The sequence below is a fragment of the Misgurnus anguillicaudatus genome, unplaced genomic scaffold (assembly GCF_027580225.2).
Source record: "Misgurnus anguillicaudatus unplaced genomic scaffold, ASM2758022v2 HiC_scaffold_31, whole genome shotgun sequence".
NCBI lineage: Eukaryota > Metazoa > Chordata > Actinopteri > Cypriniformes > Cobitidae > Misgurnus > Misgurnus anguillicaudatus.
The window spans coordinates 2,332,208-2,350,763 of NW_027395281.1; the positions used below are offsets into that span (position 1 = coordinate 2,332,208).

Sequence of the window (18,556 nt, forward strand, 5' to 3'; positions counted from 1 at the left end):
TGGTGACAGAAAATAAAACGTAGTGATTTTTAAGTGGATAAAAAATGAGAACTATATTGTAAGGCGGAAGAGCACTTAGTTTGCAGCACTTTAACCTCTGGCGCAGTAACATCATCACTCCTGTGAAGATGTTACTGCGCGCTGAGGTCGAAATGCTGCAAACGAAGTGCTCTTCCTCCATGCATTGAAAATAGATAGTTATGTATTCATTTGTCTAAGTTGAGGTAAGAACATAGTAAAATATTGAAAAATAGTGGTTTTCCTTTAAGTCAAAAGTGTAGGCCTATTTGTCAGCGTTTCACACTCTCTCAGTCGGGCATTAAACTGCATGCCGCCAACCTGCAAGTGTGAATCTGAATTTCCTTTCGCGACAGTTATAATAACACAAATCACTTCACACCCAATAACTCAATCTCCCTTGCTTTTTTTCCCACTCCAACATTTGAATTATTGCCCACTAAAAGCTGCACAGATATATTTGCTTACCTGAACTCTGGTGTCTGGTCTGAACTAGTTGATGCATGAAAACAGCACCCTGACTGGTTGACTGGCTCAAAGTATTTTGAGTATTTTAAAAATACAAAAATACTCATCTTAAATGTATTTAAATACAAATTACATTTCATTTTTTCCAAAGGCTTTAAAATACAAAATACAAAATACTATTTTGTATTTCAAATACGTATTTTAAATACATGTATTTGAAATACTGCCCATCCCTGGTTATCGGTATCTGTAAAATCCACTATCGGTCGACCTCTAATTTTTTTTACAGATCTACTATGTAAACTGCCGCAGTCCTGCCTACAATCCATCTGTGTACCTAAAGTTTAGTGTTAATGTGATTCTTGTTTGTGCTTGTCTTTTATTTTGACTTTTATCTGAAGTCTATACATAAACATGATAATAAAACATTCAAAACCATTTGCTTATAGTTATTTGTGTTGTCTGGGTCTTTCTCTTGCTTTATTTTTATATTTTTGTTTATTTGAGAGACTGTCAAGAATAAAAAAACATATTATAGTATATGTGTAGTTTCATAACCTATGTTTAATTATAACATAAGTGTGTACAGATGTCAGTTTTAGTATGACACAGAATTAAAGCAAAGTGAGTTTACAGTTTAATGTATAAATGAATAAAAATATTCTAAAATAATTTAACCCAAGAGTATCATAATAATGCATACTATAAACAGTCAAAAAAATTCACATTTACAATTTTTGTTTTTATTTCTGTGTTTTTTTATTTTCTTTTGGGTAACATTGTGCAAGGTACCTTTGCAACACATGCGTCGTGTTTGCTAGGCGTTGCATGCGCTGAACTTTGCAGATCATAATTTCCTCGTACGACCATATCTGTCATCTGAGGTTTAAAAACTATTAAGACTATTAAGTTTTTTTTCTGTGTTGTGCAAGATGTTGAACAAAATGTTTTTTGTGATTTTACATTGTTTCTGGAGTCTGTCTGGTAAGTAATCGAGTATTTTTATATCTTCATTTTTATAGTTTCATCAGTCTGTTGTATTATTTGAAATGTTAATTTTGATCACAAATCAATCATTCTGATCTCTAATAAAAACATTTTACTTAAATCGATTTTTTAGCAGCATATGATTATTGGTATGAAATTAAGTTATTAAATGCATAAAATCAAGAAATTAAGTAATATTTTTAGTAATTATTTTCTAACTATAAACTATTTGTAAATCCAGGTGTAGTTGGTAGTGAGTCTAGGTCAGTGATGGAGGGAGATTCTGTCACTTTATCTGTCAATCTCACTGAAACACAGAGAAAAGAGGGAATCTCCTGGAAGTTTGGACCTCAGGAAATCACCATAGCTGAAATTGAAGTTGGTGACAATAACATCCGTCCATATGAAGATAGAGCTGATGGGAAATTCAAAGGCAGACTGAAGCTGGATCACAGTGGATCTCTGACCATCACAAACATCACAACCACAGACTTTGGTTCTTATAAAGTGTCCCAAACCAGCACAGACAACCAACTCAATGTATTCAACATTAATGTCTATGGTGAGTAAAGAAGAAGTGGTGAATATCTAAAACAGTGTGTTCACCTTCTCACTATCAGTTCTTGTATATGGTTTTTGTTGTGAATATCAGGATCTGAACTCAATCTTTGGGTTTGTCTCTGAGTTCATGGCTCTTGAGTGTTTAATTGGTTGCATTTGTTTATGGTTCACTGCTAGATGTGTGAGGGTTTTAATGCACAATGTGGAGGCAAAGTATGTTACGTTACGTCTGCGGAGTGCATTGAAATACAGTTTAATGCACATATGGACGTGGATTACCCCGTTTACCATTGTACTTTGCCATGTTAAAGAGCACATATTTTGGTATTTGAAAGGTCTTTCGTTTATCTCGTTCGGGTCACTAAAGACCCAAATATGTAAAAATGAAAACACCACTGTTTTTAATATTTTACTATGTTATACCTCAACTTGACTCAAGTCAAATGAATTAATACATACCTATCATTTTTCAATGCTAACACTTTTAATCTTTGTAACTTAGTCCCATTTATTCCTTAGGATCCAAACAAAAGTTTTATTTTGTGCCACCATACTTACTTGTCCTTTGTATTCCCATGTCATCATTTCTTCAGTTGTGCTTGCTGTCTGTGTAGTCTTTTGTTTTCTAGCCCTGTTAGCTGAGGTGGACCAATTTTGCCCCATCATGTTTTAAGTTCTTTGCCTTTATCTCAATAAAGTGTTGTTTAGGTTCTTTCTGTATTTGTGACAATACTAAACCTCTTATGCACCGTAAACTTTATTTATTTTTATGATTTCAGCTCCTCTTCCGGTTCCTGTCATCACAAACGTCTCTCCAGAAAACACTTCATTATCAGAAAGATCAAATTGTTCCTTATTGTGTTCAGTGTTGAATGTGAGAGATGTGAGTCTCTCTTGGTACAAAGGAAACAGTTTATTGTTTAACATCAGTGTGACTAATTTCAACATCAGCAACATCTCTCTACTTCTGGAGGTTGAATATCAGGATACAAACACATACAGCTGTGTGGCCCAACATCCTTTAAGCAAACAGACTCAAGATTACTGCCTTACTGATCTCTGTCAGCAGTGTTCAGGTATGAAAGCTGCATTTATTCTGATCTAAAGTCGACTGATAGATGCATCTTTGAAAGATCTTTCATATGGTAATAAATTATGGTAATAATATTCAATAATCTGAGATCAAATTCAGTTACAGGAGGAAATTCACTGATCACAGATCTGAGATCAGATTCGGTTACGGTAATTATCTGATCACAGATCTGAGATCAGATTCGGTTACTGTAATTATATTCACTGATCACAGATCTGAGATCAGATTCAGTTATAGCAATGAAATTCACTGGCCACAGATCTAAGATCAGATTTGGTTTCGACAATGATATTCACTAGTCACAGATCTAAGATCAGATTTGGTTTCGACAATGATATTCACTAGTCACAGATCTAAGATCAGATTTAGTTATGGTAATGATATTTACTAGTCACAGATCTAAGATCAGATTTGGTTAGGGTAATGATATTCACTGATCACAGATCTGAGATCAGATTCAGTTACGGTAATGATATTCACTGATCACAGATCTGAGATCAGATTCGGTTACGGTAATGATATTTCCAGATCTGAGATCGATATTCACTGATCACAGATCTGAGATCAGATTCAGTTACGGTAATGATATTAACTGATCACAGATCTGAGATCAGATTCAGTTACGGTAATGATATTCACTGATCACAGATCTGAGATCAGATTCGGTTACGGTAATGATATTTACAGATCTGAGATCGATATTCACTGATCACAGATCTGAGATCAGATTCAGTTAGGGTAATGATATTCACTGATCACAGATCTGAGATCAGATTCAGTTACGGTAATGATATTCACTGATCACAGATCTGAGATCAGATTCGATTACGGTAATGATATTCACTGATCACAGATCTGAGATCAGATTCAGTTATGATAATGATATTCACTGATCACAGATCTAAGATCAGATTCGGTTACGGTAATGATATTTACAGATCTGAGATCGATATTCACTGATCACAGATCTGAGATCAGATTCAGTTAGGGTAATGATATTCACTGATCACAGATCTGAGATCAGATTCAGTTACGGTAATGATATTCACTGATCACAGATCTGAGATCAGATTCGATTACGGTAATGATATTCACTGATCACAGATCTGAGATCAGATTCAGTTATGATAATGATATTCACTGATCACAGATCTAAGATCAGATTTAGTTATGGTAATGATATTTACTAGTCACAGATCTAAGATCAGATTTGGTTTTGACAATGATATTCACTAGTCACAGATCTAAGATCGGACTTGGTTTTGTAAGGGGAACAAATGTGACCCCATCCATCCGTTTGGCCCAACGACGCAATCCAAACGCTGGCGATGAGTTATAGCGCGTTCGGTCTTTTCCGGCGCTTATCAATGACGTTTTAATGTTACGCAACTTTATATCTGACTCCAAAGATATAAAACGTATTGTAATATGAATCAAATTGATATAATTGTGGAATTTGGATAAATGTTTGATCATTCTATTCACTCATGTTTACATTGAACTCATTCATTCGATTACCAATGTCATATCAGTCCACACCGGCCGTTGTGTGGGTACTGAACACAAACTCGACCGTACTAGAGGTTGTAGCTAAAGCAATTTAACAAAGTCAATCTCTTGTTAAAAGGTCCCCATGTAGCTCTCAAAAATCGCCTATTAAATATAAACATAAGACCATAATCAGAGGTTCAATCTAGCTCCTTCTAGACGCATATAGCTGAATCATAGAACTATATAACAACTTAATTATGAAGAGGTAATTATACTTACCAAATGCGATTACAAAACAACTTAGTTAAGGTTAAATAATTAATCTGACCATACAAAAACTAGAGGTTATGGCTAAAGCAATTTAATGATACCACTTCATGTTTACGTGCTCTCATTAAATAGTATCCATACAGTATAGCCCCCACAGTCGCTTACACCATAATCAGAGGTTCAATCTAGCTCCTTCTAGACGCATATAGTTAAATCATAGAACTATATAACAACTTAATTATAAAATGGATAACAGGACTATCACTCTGGTAATCCATGCGACTGCCCACCAACATAGTTAAGAGGCAGAATCTAATTAACATGAATTAACCCCGATCAAAGATTTGTGGTAACAAAGGATATCGTAATACTTTATAGTAACTTAGAAGAGTCAATAAAACAGAGCAAATTAGAATGAATGCAAACGTAACAATTTATTAACCAGGTAGGTAGCAGATAATTCAGAAGCCAATTTACATTCCAATTCAAATACGAAACAAACGAAAAACCGTTGCATACCTGGTAAGGAGATCTGGTTACAGATTCCTCATGTAAGGTTTTGTTATGTGTTCTGGTTGTATTCTGTGTATTTTTGACTTTTATTTTGACATCCTGTTCTGTTCTGACTTTTATTTTGATATTCATCATGCCATGTCACGCTTCACACTTCCTGTATGTTTTGTATATTAGTCACTTCCTGCTCACCTGTTCCCTGCTGAATATTATACATAGTAAGCCCAACCTGTTACCTGTCTGATTCTGTTATCTGTTGATCTGTTAAACCTGTTACCTGTATCTGTTCCTGTTTTTTGACCATTGCCTGTATTTGGATTTATTGCCTGTTTGCCGCCTGCCTTGAACTATCGCCTGTATTTGGATTACGTTTTGTGGATTAACCCTGTTTGGATTTGTTTGCTGGCCCTTATTGGGATTTTACATATTAAACACCTTTTGCACATGGATTCACATTTTCATCGCTTTCATTAAAGCAACCCCGGTTACAGAATATTCAGCCATAACCCGGAATCCAGCGAAGGTTTGTAATCTCCCACCAGCACCATGAAACCTGTTTTTGCACTGCTTGCACTCCGTCAGAACCACCGGCCCATTGAGGAATATGTAAGTGACTTTTTGGAATTGAGTAACCAAGTACATTTTGATGAGGACACTTTAAAACCAGTTTTCTACAATGCTCTTGATGAATGGCCGCGCTTGTGTATGCCCCATGATATGTCTGCCTGGTCCCTGGAGAGTTATATTGACTTTGCCCTGCTATTGTGTGGCTCACCATTCACTGTGGGTGTTGCGGATACACCTCCAGAGAATGTACACAAACCACCAAGCCATGTCATGCCTGTTCTACCCACACCTGTACAAACCATGCTTGCTCCTAAAATGGCCGCCACCCTGCCTGTTCCCAAAATGGCCGCCATCCTGCCTGTCTCTGCACCTGCACCTGTCTCCAAGAAAACCACCACAATCCTGCCTGTCCCTAAAATGGCTGCCATCCCGCCTGTTCCCAAAATGGCCGCCATCCTGCCTGTATCCACACCTGTTTTCGAGAGAGCTACCATCATTCCTGCACCTGTATTTCAGAGAGCTATCATCACCACCACACCTGCACTCATGAGGGCTATTAGTCACCCAGCACCTGATGTCAAGATGGCCACCATGCCTGAACCAACGACCACAGAGGTATGTTTCATTGACTCAATACTTTCTGAATTTGCCATAGCCCTGTGGTGCGTTTGGTCTGCCTTCTGCTCTGTTGTTCCCGAGGTTCCTCAAGGCCCTGAATCTGAACCATCCGATTCATCTGACCCATCTGACTCATCTGATCTGCCCGTCTCATCTGATCTGCCCGTCTCATCTGATCTGCCCGTCTCATCTGATCTGCCCGTCTCATCTGATCTGCCCGACTCATCTGATCTGCCCGACTCATCTGATCTGCCCGACTCATCTGATCTGCCCGTCTCATCTGATCTGCCCGTCTCATCTGATCTGCCCGTCTCATCTGATCTGCCCGTCTCATCTGATCTGCCCGACTCATCTGATCTGCCCGACCCATCTGATTCACCTGATCTATCTGATTCACCTGATCTGCCTGATTCACCTGATCTGCCTGATTCACCTGATCTGCCTGATTCACCTGACCTGCCTGATTCACCTGACCTGCCTGATTCACCTGATCCGCCCGACTCCTCTGATTCTTCTGATTCATCTAATTCATCTGATTCGTCTGTCCTGCCTGATTCACCTGTCCCATCTGATTCGTCTGTCTCACCTGATTCACATGATTCGTCTGACTCACCTGGCTCATCTGATTCACCTGGCTCATCTGATTCATCTGATTTGTCTGGTCCACCACCTGGGACTTCGCCACCCTGGGCTTTGGAAGCTTTTCCAAGTTTTTTTTGGGGGGGGGGTAGTACCCGGACACAGGAAGGAGGCAGAGGACGCCGAGGCGGAGACCGAAGTGGACTCTGATCCTTCCTCTCCTTGTGTTCCAGGTCTATTCCTACCCCATGACCCAGGTCCAAGCCTGCCCCATGACCCAGGTCCAAGCCTGCCCCATGACCCAGGTCCAAGCCTGCCCCATGACCCAGGTCCAAGCCTGCCCCATGACCCAGGTCCAAGCCTGCCCCATGACCCAGGTCCTAGCCTGCCCCATGACCCAGGTCCTAGCCTGCCCCATGACCCAGGTCCTAGCCTGCCCCATGACCCAGGTCCTAGCCTGCCCCATGACCCAGGTCCTAGCCTGCCCCATGACCCAGGTCCTAGCCTGCCCCATGACCCAGGTCCTAGCCTGCCCCATGACCCAGGTCCTAGCCTGCCCCATGACCCAGGTCCTAGCCTGCCCCATGACCCAGGTCCTAGCCTGCCCCATGACCCAGGTCCTAGCCTGCCCCATGACCCAGGTCCTAGCCTGCCCCATGACCCAGGTCCTAGCCTGCCCCATGACCCAGGTCCTAGCCTGCCCCATGACCCAGGTCCTAGCCTGCCCCATGACCCAGGCCCGCATCTGCCCCATGTTCCTGGACCATCCTGGCCTCATGACCCAGGACCTCTCCTGAACTGCCCTGCCATTGCCAAGAGGTCCTGGCCCGCCCGCCCACCCTCTATTGGACTTTATTATTTGTATGTTGGGCTCCGGGAGTCGCCCTTTAGAGGGGGGATTCTGTAAGGTTTTGTTATGTGTTCTGGTTGTATTCTGTGTATTTTTGACTTTTATTTTGACATCCTGTTCTGTTCTGACTTTTATTTTGATATTCATCATGCCATGTCACGCTTCACACTTCCTGTATGTTTTGTATATTAGTCACTTCCTGCTCACCTGTTCCCTGCTGAATATTATACATAGTAAGCCCAACCTGTTACCTGTCTGATTCTGTTATCTGTTGATCTGTTAAACCTGTTACCTGTATCTGTTCCTGTTTTTTGACCATTGCCTGTATTTGGATTTATTGCCTGTTTGCCGCCTGCCTTGAACTATCGCCTGTATTTGGATTACGTTTTGTGGATTAACCCTGTTTGGATTTGTTTGCTGGCCCTTATTGGGATTTTACATATTAAACACCTTTTGCACATGGATTCACATTTTCATCGCTTTCATTAAAGCAACCCCCGTTACAGCTCAGAATAAAATAAAAAGAAACATGATGCTGTATCAAAGATACAGCATCATGGGGGTGCATTTCTAGATATCGAAAGTCCCGCCTGAGTCTTCTACACATCTCCTTAAATAACAAAAGAACAAAGCATATGGGAGTTTGGTACTGATTGGTTGTTGTAAAATCAGGGGTGTAGCCTAATATACATACAGTGGGTGATTGGTCAACATGTCTAAGTTAGGAGTTGTCTCCCAACATTAGGTTAAGTTTACTTATTTATTGTCACAGATTAACATTGACTCCTGTTGTCATATTAATAAACCCAAATGTACCACTTGCATTAAAACACTTCATATAACACCAAACAAAACCAGTTTCACATTCTTTGTACATGTAGAATGTATTGCTTTTAGAACATGAGGAGAGGGGGACAAGAAAGTGTGGTCGGGTGTGACTCTGTCCCACACCATGGGGTAACTGTCTTGGGGGGTAGATGTGAATTCTTTGAGGAAGGTTTCAGATGATAATTCAACAGGAATTAGGAAGCGGTTTCCTGTGGATTCAGCCATTTGCTGCTGGCTTCAGGAAATACCTTCTGTCAGGGTTTGGCACCACCTTACAGCTCTTACAGTTTCGACAATGATATTCACTAGTCACAGATCTCAGATCAGACTCGGTTTCGACAATGATATTCACTGATCACAGATCTGAGATCAGATTCGGTTACAGTAATGATATTCACTGATCACAGATCTGAGATCAGATTCGGTTATGGTAATGACATTCACTGATCACAGATCTGAGATCAGATTCGGTTACGGCAATACTATTTACTGGTCACAAATCTGAAATCAGATTCAGTTATGATAATGATATTCACTGATCACAGATCTGAAATCAGATTTAGTTATGGTAATGATATTTACTGGTCACAGATCTGAGATTCAGATAGGCAATGATATTCATCAGTAATCAGACTCAACATCTCAATACTGATCTCTGTCAGCTGTGTTCAGGTAATATTAGTGTTTATGTATTATTTAAATAAACATGTTTGTAATTCATTTAGTGGTGCAAACTACAAACATTTTAAAATAGACATTTTAGACACATTGTACAGAAACTGTATTAATCAATTACCTCAATGATGCACACTATTGAACTATAAACTCCTAAACTGGTCATTTGTGGAACAAGGGTTGGTTTAGTAAATTTAAAGGAACTAACTGTCTAGTTTCACTGTCACTCATTTCTTTTCTTAGGAACCTACGGCTGTGCGTGTGGTTTTACTAAAGCTGTGATCCGATTGGCCGCCTCTGCTCTGGTGGGCGTGGCTGCTGTTGCTGTTCTGGTTTATGACATCAGAACCAGAGGAGATGAAGAAAAGAAGAGGATGAGATCAGACATACAGTTAGACACACTTGATTCAGATGAAGATTAGGTTTTGGTTTTACTAATCCTATAGTTCTGCATATCAGTTCTGGTTCTACTCAGTTTCAATTCCAGTTTAGTCAAACACTTAGATAATAAAATGCCATTCAGCCCACTTATTGAATGTGAAGTAATGCATTTTTGAGCAATGTTTTAAAAAGAACATGCTAATATAATGGTTAAACTATGGTGAGACAAATGCTAATATAAGGTTACTGTGGATTTACCCCAAATATCATGCTTGATTCATGGTTACTGTTGTAAGGCAATTTTAAATTCATGGTTAGCCTACTGTGGTTTAATTACAAATACAAAGGTTTAACTGTGGTTACCATGGCGAGGCTATGGTAAAGTTGTGGCTAGTACTACGGTTTACTACAAATACCATATTTAAACTAAGGTATAAACAACAAAACTTTCATGTTATTTTATAGTATATTTTATAGAGGTCACAGGTTAATGCATGTACATTACCTCACAAATACATACTGAATCAAATAAAATAAATATTTCTGTTGCCAGTAGCTCAATGTGTTCTTGATTTACTTATTTGTCATACTTCAACTTTTACTACGTATGCTTATGGTCAGTAATGTTGTTTATTTAGATGCTATTTGGTTGCGGCTATAGTTTTATCAATGACTGACTTGTCGGTCTGTTGTGGGTACATTTACATGCTCCGAAACGTGACGCTAGACAAAACAAACTGTGATTGGTTGTTTGACATCCAGACCTTCAGTGACTGCAGTCGTGCTAAGTGGGCATGGCTTCAACAACCAGCCACCTCAGCTTTTTCACGAGTGATTGATGTGCGGCCAAGATGGCAAAGGCAGGCACCGCTTACTATTGGCTTCAAAAAAGCTCTTCACAAACCTATGAGTGATGTCATGGACATAACATCCATATTTTTTACAGTGTACCTAAAGTTTAGTGTTAATGTGATTCTTTTTTGTGCTTGTCTTGTATTTTGACTTTTATCTGAAGTCTATACATAAACATAATAATAAAACATTTAAAACCATTTGCTTATAGTTGTTATGTGTTATCTTTCTCTTGTTTTATTTAATTTTTTTTATGTCTGAGACGGTCAAGAATAAAAAAAGTATTGTAGTATACGTGTACTTTCATAACCTATGTTTAATTATAACCTAAGTGTGAACAGATGTCAGTTTCAGTATGACACAGACCTAAAGCAGTGGACTGTTTAATTTATGAATTATTAATAAAAACACTTTTATTTTACACAAAAGTATCATAATAATGCATGCTATAAACAGTCAAATAAATGCACATTTACACTTTGTTTTTGTTTATTTTATTTCTGTGTGCTCTCCTGGGTGAACATTTTGCAAAGGTTGTAGGGCTACCTTTGTCACATCACCTTTAAGGAAATGCTTCGTGTTTGCTAGGCGTTGCATGAGCTGAACTTTGCAGATCATCATTTCCTCTTATAAGACCATAACTGTCGTTTCATTATTAAACTCTCATCTGAGATTTATTAACTATTAAGACACGATTATTATAACATTTCTGGTGATTTTTGATTTTCTGGTGTTGTGCAAGATGATGAAGAAAATGTTTGTTGTAATTTTGAACTGTTTCTGGAGTCTATCTGGTAAGTAATCGAGTATTTTTATTTCTTCAGTTTCATCAATTTGTAATATTATTTCTGTCAAAAATAAAGGTACAACGCTGTCACTGGGGCAGTACCCTTTAAAAAAGGTCTTAATATGTACCATTTACGTATAAATATGTATCTTTGAACTGCCAATATGTACCTTTGAAGTACTAATATGCACTCTTTGGGTACAAAGGTGTACCTTTTTGAAAGGGTACTTTCCCAGTGACAGCGTTGTACCTTTATTTCTTTAGTAATTCTAATTATAAACTACTTGTAAATCCAGGTGTATTTGGCACAGGTGAGTCTGTGTCAGTGATGGAGGGAGATTCTGTCATTTTATCTGTCAATCTCACTGAAACACAGAGAAAAGAGGGAATCTCCTGGAAGTTTGGACTTTGGGATATCACCATAGCTGAAATCGAAGTTGGTGAAAATAACATGCGTTTATATGAAGGTAGAGATGATGGGAGATTCAAAGGTAGACTGAAGCTGGATCACAGTGGATCTCTCACCATCACAAACATCAGAATCACAGACTTTGGTCCTTATAAAGTGTCCCAAACCACCACAGACAAACAACTCAATATATTTCATCTTACTGTCTATGGTGAGTAAAGGAGAAATGGTGAATATCTAATACAGTGTGTTCACCTTCTCGCTACCTGTTCTTGTATTTGGTTTTTGTTGTTAATGTCAGGATCTGAACTTTGGTTCTTTGGGTTTGTTTCTTGTTTAATGAGTTCATGGCTCTTGAGTGTTTAATTGGCGGCATTGGTTTATGGTTCACTGCTAGATGTTTGAGGGTTTTAATGCACAATGTGGAAGCAAAGTTGGTAACGTCTGCAGAGTTTAATGCGCATCTGGATGTGGATTATCCTGCTTACCATTGTAATTTGCTATGTTAAAGAGCCCATACTGTATTTGTACATACATACATATATACTGCTATTTGAAAGGCTCATGCACCTGCGATTCTCATGCGTGTTTTATCAGAAAAGATTGGTTTTAAATCACCATCAGCTGCTTTCAGATGGAGCGGCATTTACTACACAAAGCCGTAGTTCATTGGGGAAGCTCAGCAAAATTGCGTTTATTATCTAGGAAAATCGACTCCGATAATCCATGCGATTTTACCTTGCTTCTCAGTGAACTACGGATCTGTGTAGTAATGCCGCTCCATCTGAAAGCAGGTGATGGCGATTTACTTTTAATCATTATTTTTGTGCAAAAAAAGTACTTTTTAAACCACTTTGCTTGCGCTAGCCCTGAGTTGCGCGTCCACGACCTTACGTATTACATAATCACGTCATAAGGTCACGCTCCCAGTTTGTCTGTTTCCCTTGTGTTCACTGTTGGTTGCCACCTGGACTATCACCTGTTTCATGTCTACAATCATCCTTATCTGCCAGTAATCATCCTCCTACCTAATTAAGCTCATCAATACCCTCACCTGTTCTTGTATTAATGTAATTAAAGTTTATTGTCTTGATTGTCTCTCCAAGTCTCTCGTCTTTTCTTCCAGTTAATATAAGTTAAGATCTGAAGAATGTGTGTCTCAGATCTTAATTTCATCAATTGTGCTTGCTGTCTGTGTATTTAATTTTCTATCCCTGTTGGCTGAGGTGGACCAATTTTGCCCCATCATGTTTTAAGTTCTTTGCCTTTATCTCAAAAAGTGCAGTTTAGGTTCTTTCTGTATTTGTGACAAAACTAAACCTCTTATACACTGTAAACTTATTTTTTTCTTATGATTTTAGCTCCTCTTCCAGTTCCTGTCATCACAAATGGCTCTCCACAAAACACTTCATCATCAGAAAGATCAAATTGTTCCTTGTTGTGTTCAGTGTTGAATGGGAGAGATGTTACTCTCTCTTGGTATAAAGGAAACAGTTTATTGTCCAGCATCAGTGAGTCTAATCTCAACATCATCAACATCTCTCTACCTCTGGAGGTGGTTTATCAGGATACAAACACATACAGCTGTGTGGCACAACATCCTTTAAGCAAACAGACTCAAGATTACTGCCTTACTCATCTCTGTCAGCAGTGTTCAGGTATGACAGCTGTATTTATTAGTGTTTATTCTGATCTAGATTCATAGATTCATCTTTGAAAGATCTTATATCTCAGATTTAATTACGGTAATGATATTCACTGGTCACAGATCTGAGATCAGATTTGGTTATGGTAATGGTATTCACTGGTCACAGATCTGAGATCAGATTCAGTTATACTAATGATGTTTACTGGTGACAGATCTGAGATCAGATTTAGTTACGGTAATGATGTTCACAGGGCACAGATCTGAGATCAGATTTGGTTACGGTAATGATATTCAGTGGTCACAGATCTGAGATCATATTCGGTTATGGTAATGATGTTCACAGGGCACAGATCTGAGATCAGATTTGGTTACGGTAATGATGTTCACTGGTCACACCTGAGATCAGATTCAGTTACGGTAATGAAATTCACAGGTCACAGATCTGAGATCAGATGCGGTTGCGGTAATGATGTTCACTGGTGACAGATCTGAGATCAGATGCGGTTACGGCAATGATGTTCACTGGTCACAGATCTGAGATCAGATTCAGGTACAGTAATGATGTTTACTGATCTGAGATCAGATTCAGTTACGGTAATGATATTCACAGGGTAATGATATTCACTGGTCACAGATCTGAGATCAAATTCGGTTACATAATGATATTCACTAGTCAAAGATCTGAGATCAGATTCGGTTATGGCAATGATATTTACTGATCATATTCGGTTACGGTAATTATATTCACTGGTCACAGATTTTAGACTAGATTCGGTTACCGTAATGATATTCACTGGTCACTGATCTGAGGTCAAATTAGGTTACAGCAATGTCTCCTTTTCATTCAGTTACAGGTCTCTCTTTCATTTATATTGTTCTCATCTGTGTTGTTGGATCTCTGATGATTGTAGCTCCAGTTTTGATCTTCTGCATCTCCAGGAAACTGAGAACTACAGCTAAAAAAATTGTAAATATATTTATTTGTTTTTATAAAAAACATCATTTTGAAATGTATTTTCATAAATGCTCCATACTATTGTTATGTAATCATGTTAAAGCTGGTGTGTTTCTGTGTTTATATCTGTGCAGGAAGTTTCTGAAGAGGATAATATTGAGTCACTGTGGTTGGACATTTAGATTACAGTAAATATATTTGCTTAATACATCAGTTAAGTTTTAAATGCTTGTGTCCACATTGGAATCAACTAGCTCTGTCAACCAGCTTCAACAGGTCAACTATGTTGGCGAGGTTTCCTTTATTACATACTTTGAAGTCAGAGTTCATCTTGAGGAGTTAAATTAAATAATGTGTCAAAGTATATCATAAATCGACACAGAAGTGACAGACAAGGTTGAGACTTTAACAGTCTAAAGTTTCAGCGCTGTCTGAAGTATTAGAACTTCACATCCTGTGGAATTCAGTGGTATAAGTGAGTTAGTTAAGCCTGGTTTATGTTTTATTATTAACTTTTAAAGTGAAACTTGTTAAAACCACAGATATGGTAAATATCAAAGGGGCAATGTTTCTTTGTGTAACCAAGCAGCTATATATCGGGGGACTAAAGAACCGCTGTGGTGAAGACTTGTACCTGTTATTTGTGAAAGTTTACTTTGAATTTGTTGATTAAACCGTGATTATTTGTAACGGTGATTCATTAAACTTCTCATAAATAAGTTTCAGAGTGTATTCATATAGTTATAACATTATCTGAACCTGAAAAGGCCGTAACTACAGCTTGAGGGACCGAAACATTCAGGCTTTATGTATCAAAACATACCAGATAACAAAAAATAAGTCTATCTGTAGCATATTGTGTACCCTAGCTGAAGGTGGCGAGTCTCTAAGTTAAATATTCTAAGAGCTTCATCTTTTAACTCATGTATACATTAGTGCATGAGATTTTTTCTCAAACGTGAGCTGTATGAGCTAATAATAATGATGACAAAACCGCCAATATGTTTTTAAGACTGCATGCAATGTGCAGATGTGCATAAGGAACTACGAATAAACGTACAATATTGTACTGTATGCTTACATTAAAACCATTATATACTATATCATACTACAACCAAACTGCATATTCAAATTTTAATAAACAGAACTACTTCCAAAACAAAATATAAAAATATTGAAGGGTGCGCACTTGGAGACATGCTATAATTTGAATAAATAATAAGTTGAGTCTTAGAAATGATTATTGGGGCTATTTTGGGGATTTTTTTACATATCAATAAATAAAATTTTCACTTTAGTTTCAATTTAAGTTAACATTTTAAGTTAAATAAACGTATGTTTTTTTAGGTGTTTCCAATTGACGTAACTTTTTAAGTTGATCAACTTTTAACTTTTTACAGTGTATGGCAATGTGTTTTGGGGTCGATGAAATGTGTGTATGTTAGGAAATTTGGGAAATACAGGTGCGATAAAAAAATACAAGACACAAATTCCCAAAATATAAAATAAAAATTAAAGGGGCAATATTGCAAAACGTTTTTTAAGATGTATAATAAATCTTTTATTTTAGGTTTAAGCTCATGTCCAGATTAACATGTTAAAATTGCCACTGTGTAGGTGCAATCAAAAATGTGCCGTTTTGGGTGTGTCCTTTAATATGCAAATAAGCTGATGATTATGCAAACACTGATCGCCATAATGGTTGTTTGTTGAAATTAAAACTCAAGTGTGCTACTAAATGCTACAAATTACAAATGTCAATAAATAAATAACCAATACTTGCAACTGTGCAATACTTGGTTTTAGAATAACAAGAAATATTGCTGTATGCGGTCTGTGGCATAAACATTTTGATCAACGTAGCCTATGCCTAAGTTCATTAAAGGGGCTAAACTTCTTTAAACTCTGGGAGGAAAAGCACAGAGCGTGAAAAATAACACAGTGCCAGAGTGGACAAAACCCCAGCTGTTGACGATTTTTTAACTCTTTCCCCGCCATTAACCGCCAAAAAAGAGAATCGCTTTCCTGCCAATGATGAGTTTTTCAGGCAATCCGTAATATCCGTAATATTATTAACCACTATAACCACCAGATTTAACCCTATCCAACATATAAAATGCAATTATTTCAGCTTTTTGCTCAAAACTTGGTATTTTTGAAGAAACCATTTGAGAAGTGATAAAGAGAACCAATTACAAGAACACATTTTTTTGAAAGCAGAGGGAATGTTCTTTCATGTGATATATTATATATTTGAAGAAGAACATTTTCTAGAAGACATTAAACTTTTGTAAAAAATTATGAAAAGTGATGCCGTTGGCTGGCAACTTAAAAAAAAGCTGGCGAGGAAAGAGTTAAAAGTGCGGTGATTCCATTGGAAACAATTGAAAATATACACCGGTCGTAGGCGAAATTGCCTTGGTGTACACGCCCTTTGAGCTCTGTTAATGTTTCTTGTCTTGTCACATGTTTTTTGTAGTTTACAATACATCACTATAAAATACTGTGAGCTATTTAGCATAGCGTTAGCAACACAAAGGTGATGGGTTCAACCCTCATGAGGCTACACATATAGATGAAATTTATGACTTGTAAGTTGCACTATAAGTAACTATGGTTGAAATCATCTTTCAAACAATGTCATGTAAAATGTAATTTTAGCGCTAAAGGAAACTTCTTACAGTAGCCTATAGTAGGCATACTAGTATGTGGCCTTTTATTTTGGATCCAAAACCCTGATGTGGCCGGTGGCCCTTGAGTCAAAAAAGTTTGCCCACCACTGATCTATTATTTAACCTATACCTTTACTTTAACATTTTCATTAGATAAAAAACTATTATCTAAACTTTAAACAGCATGACACTTCTCGTAACACAGAGTATTTATGGCAATGAAGTTTAATAGTTACGCTTAACAGAAAAATCGCTGGACCTGAAATGACAAACGAAAGAAGCTGTGAAGACTAAACTGACTGTGACCACAAACCTAAAGACAAAAATAAAGGTGAGATGGTCAGTCTTCTCAGTTCTTCAGTTAATCTTTATTTCACATCTTTTAATATGTTGAAGTTCATTAGATTCCTGTCTTGTGTCTCTTCAGATATTCTTAATTTTGTTCCTTTGATTGCAGTTTTGGTGTGTTTTCTTTATCTAGAAACCAAACTTCATCTAAAGCATCTCAGTCCAACATCTCTAACATTGTGTCTTATATACATGACTATACTCAAATGATATTAAGTTAACTTAAAGTGTGTCGCGGATTAGGATGTTCTGAGTGGTTGTTGAGGTGTTTTGTGAAATTAGGTAGTTGTTTTTGTGACCTAGGTCAGATAAGATAAAAGCCAATTCTCTGATATTTTCATTATGATTTATAAGTTTATTCATCTCTTTAAACCCATAATGTCAGTGCTAATAGTGATGTCACCTCCTTTATATTCATGCTTAAGATCTCTGTGTGGTTGTGTTCATGTTTTATATCTACATCATGTTGTACTGTACAAACAGCATTCATAGTAGACACAGTTTAGCATTTTCGCAAGTTTATGTTAATTCAATAATGCTACAGTTCAAAAGAGTTTGATGGTTGTGATCCTCAAAGATTCATGATCAGTCTTATAAATCTCTTAATTTTCTTACATATTTTCATCTTTTATATATCTAACAGTATATTAATTGATTTTTTAAACAGATCTGATCAGTGATCAGTTCAGCTGTGTATCCTAATGCCAGATTACACTGCAGCACCATCTAGTGTTTAAACATGAAAACATAGCTATTACACATACATTTATACACCAGTTATCAAATAATCAATCAATTTATTTATTTCCATGATAGCACTAGAAATGTATTTGATACAGACACCGACCTGAAAACAGTGTATGATAAACACAATTTACTTTTCTGATCATATTGGGTCAGTTTGACAGACTAAATTAGATTAAATGTAGTTATATTAGGACATTAAAGTAGTTTTCACAAACATACCTTACAAAAAACATTACTGG

The 18,556-nt window shown here is 37.4% G+C and overlaps 1 protein-coding gene across 1 annotated transcript; it reads left to right on the forward strand.

Annotated features, from left to right (window-relative positions):
- The first annotated feature begins 1,219 nt into the window (after nucleotides 1-1,219).
- LOC129453133 (SLAM family member 5-like) lies at nucleotides 1,220-10,847 on the forward strand. The gene is made up of 4 exons (XM_055217200.2): nucleotides 1,220-1,470; nucleotides 1,715-2,035; nucleotides 2,814-3,110; nucleotides 9,762-10,847. Exons 1-4 carry the CDS (start codon nucleotides 1,419-1,421, stop codon nucleotides 9,938-9,940), a joined length of 849 nt encoding a protein of 282 aa, XP_055073175.2. The 5' UTR covers nucleotides 1,220-1,418; the 3' UTR covers nucleotides 9,941-10,847.
- Nucleotides 10,848-18,556: the final 7,709 nt, after the last annotated feature.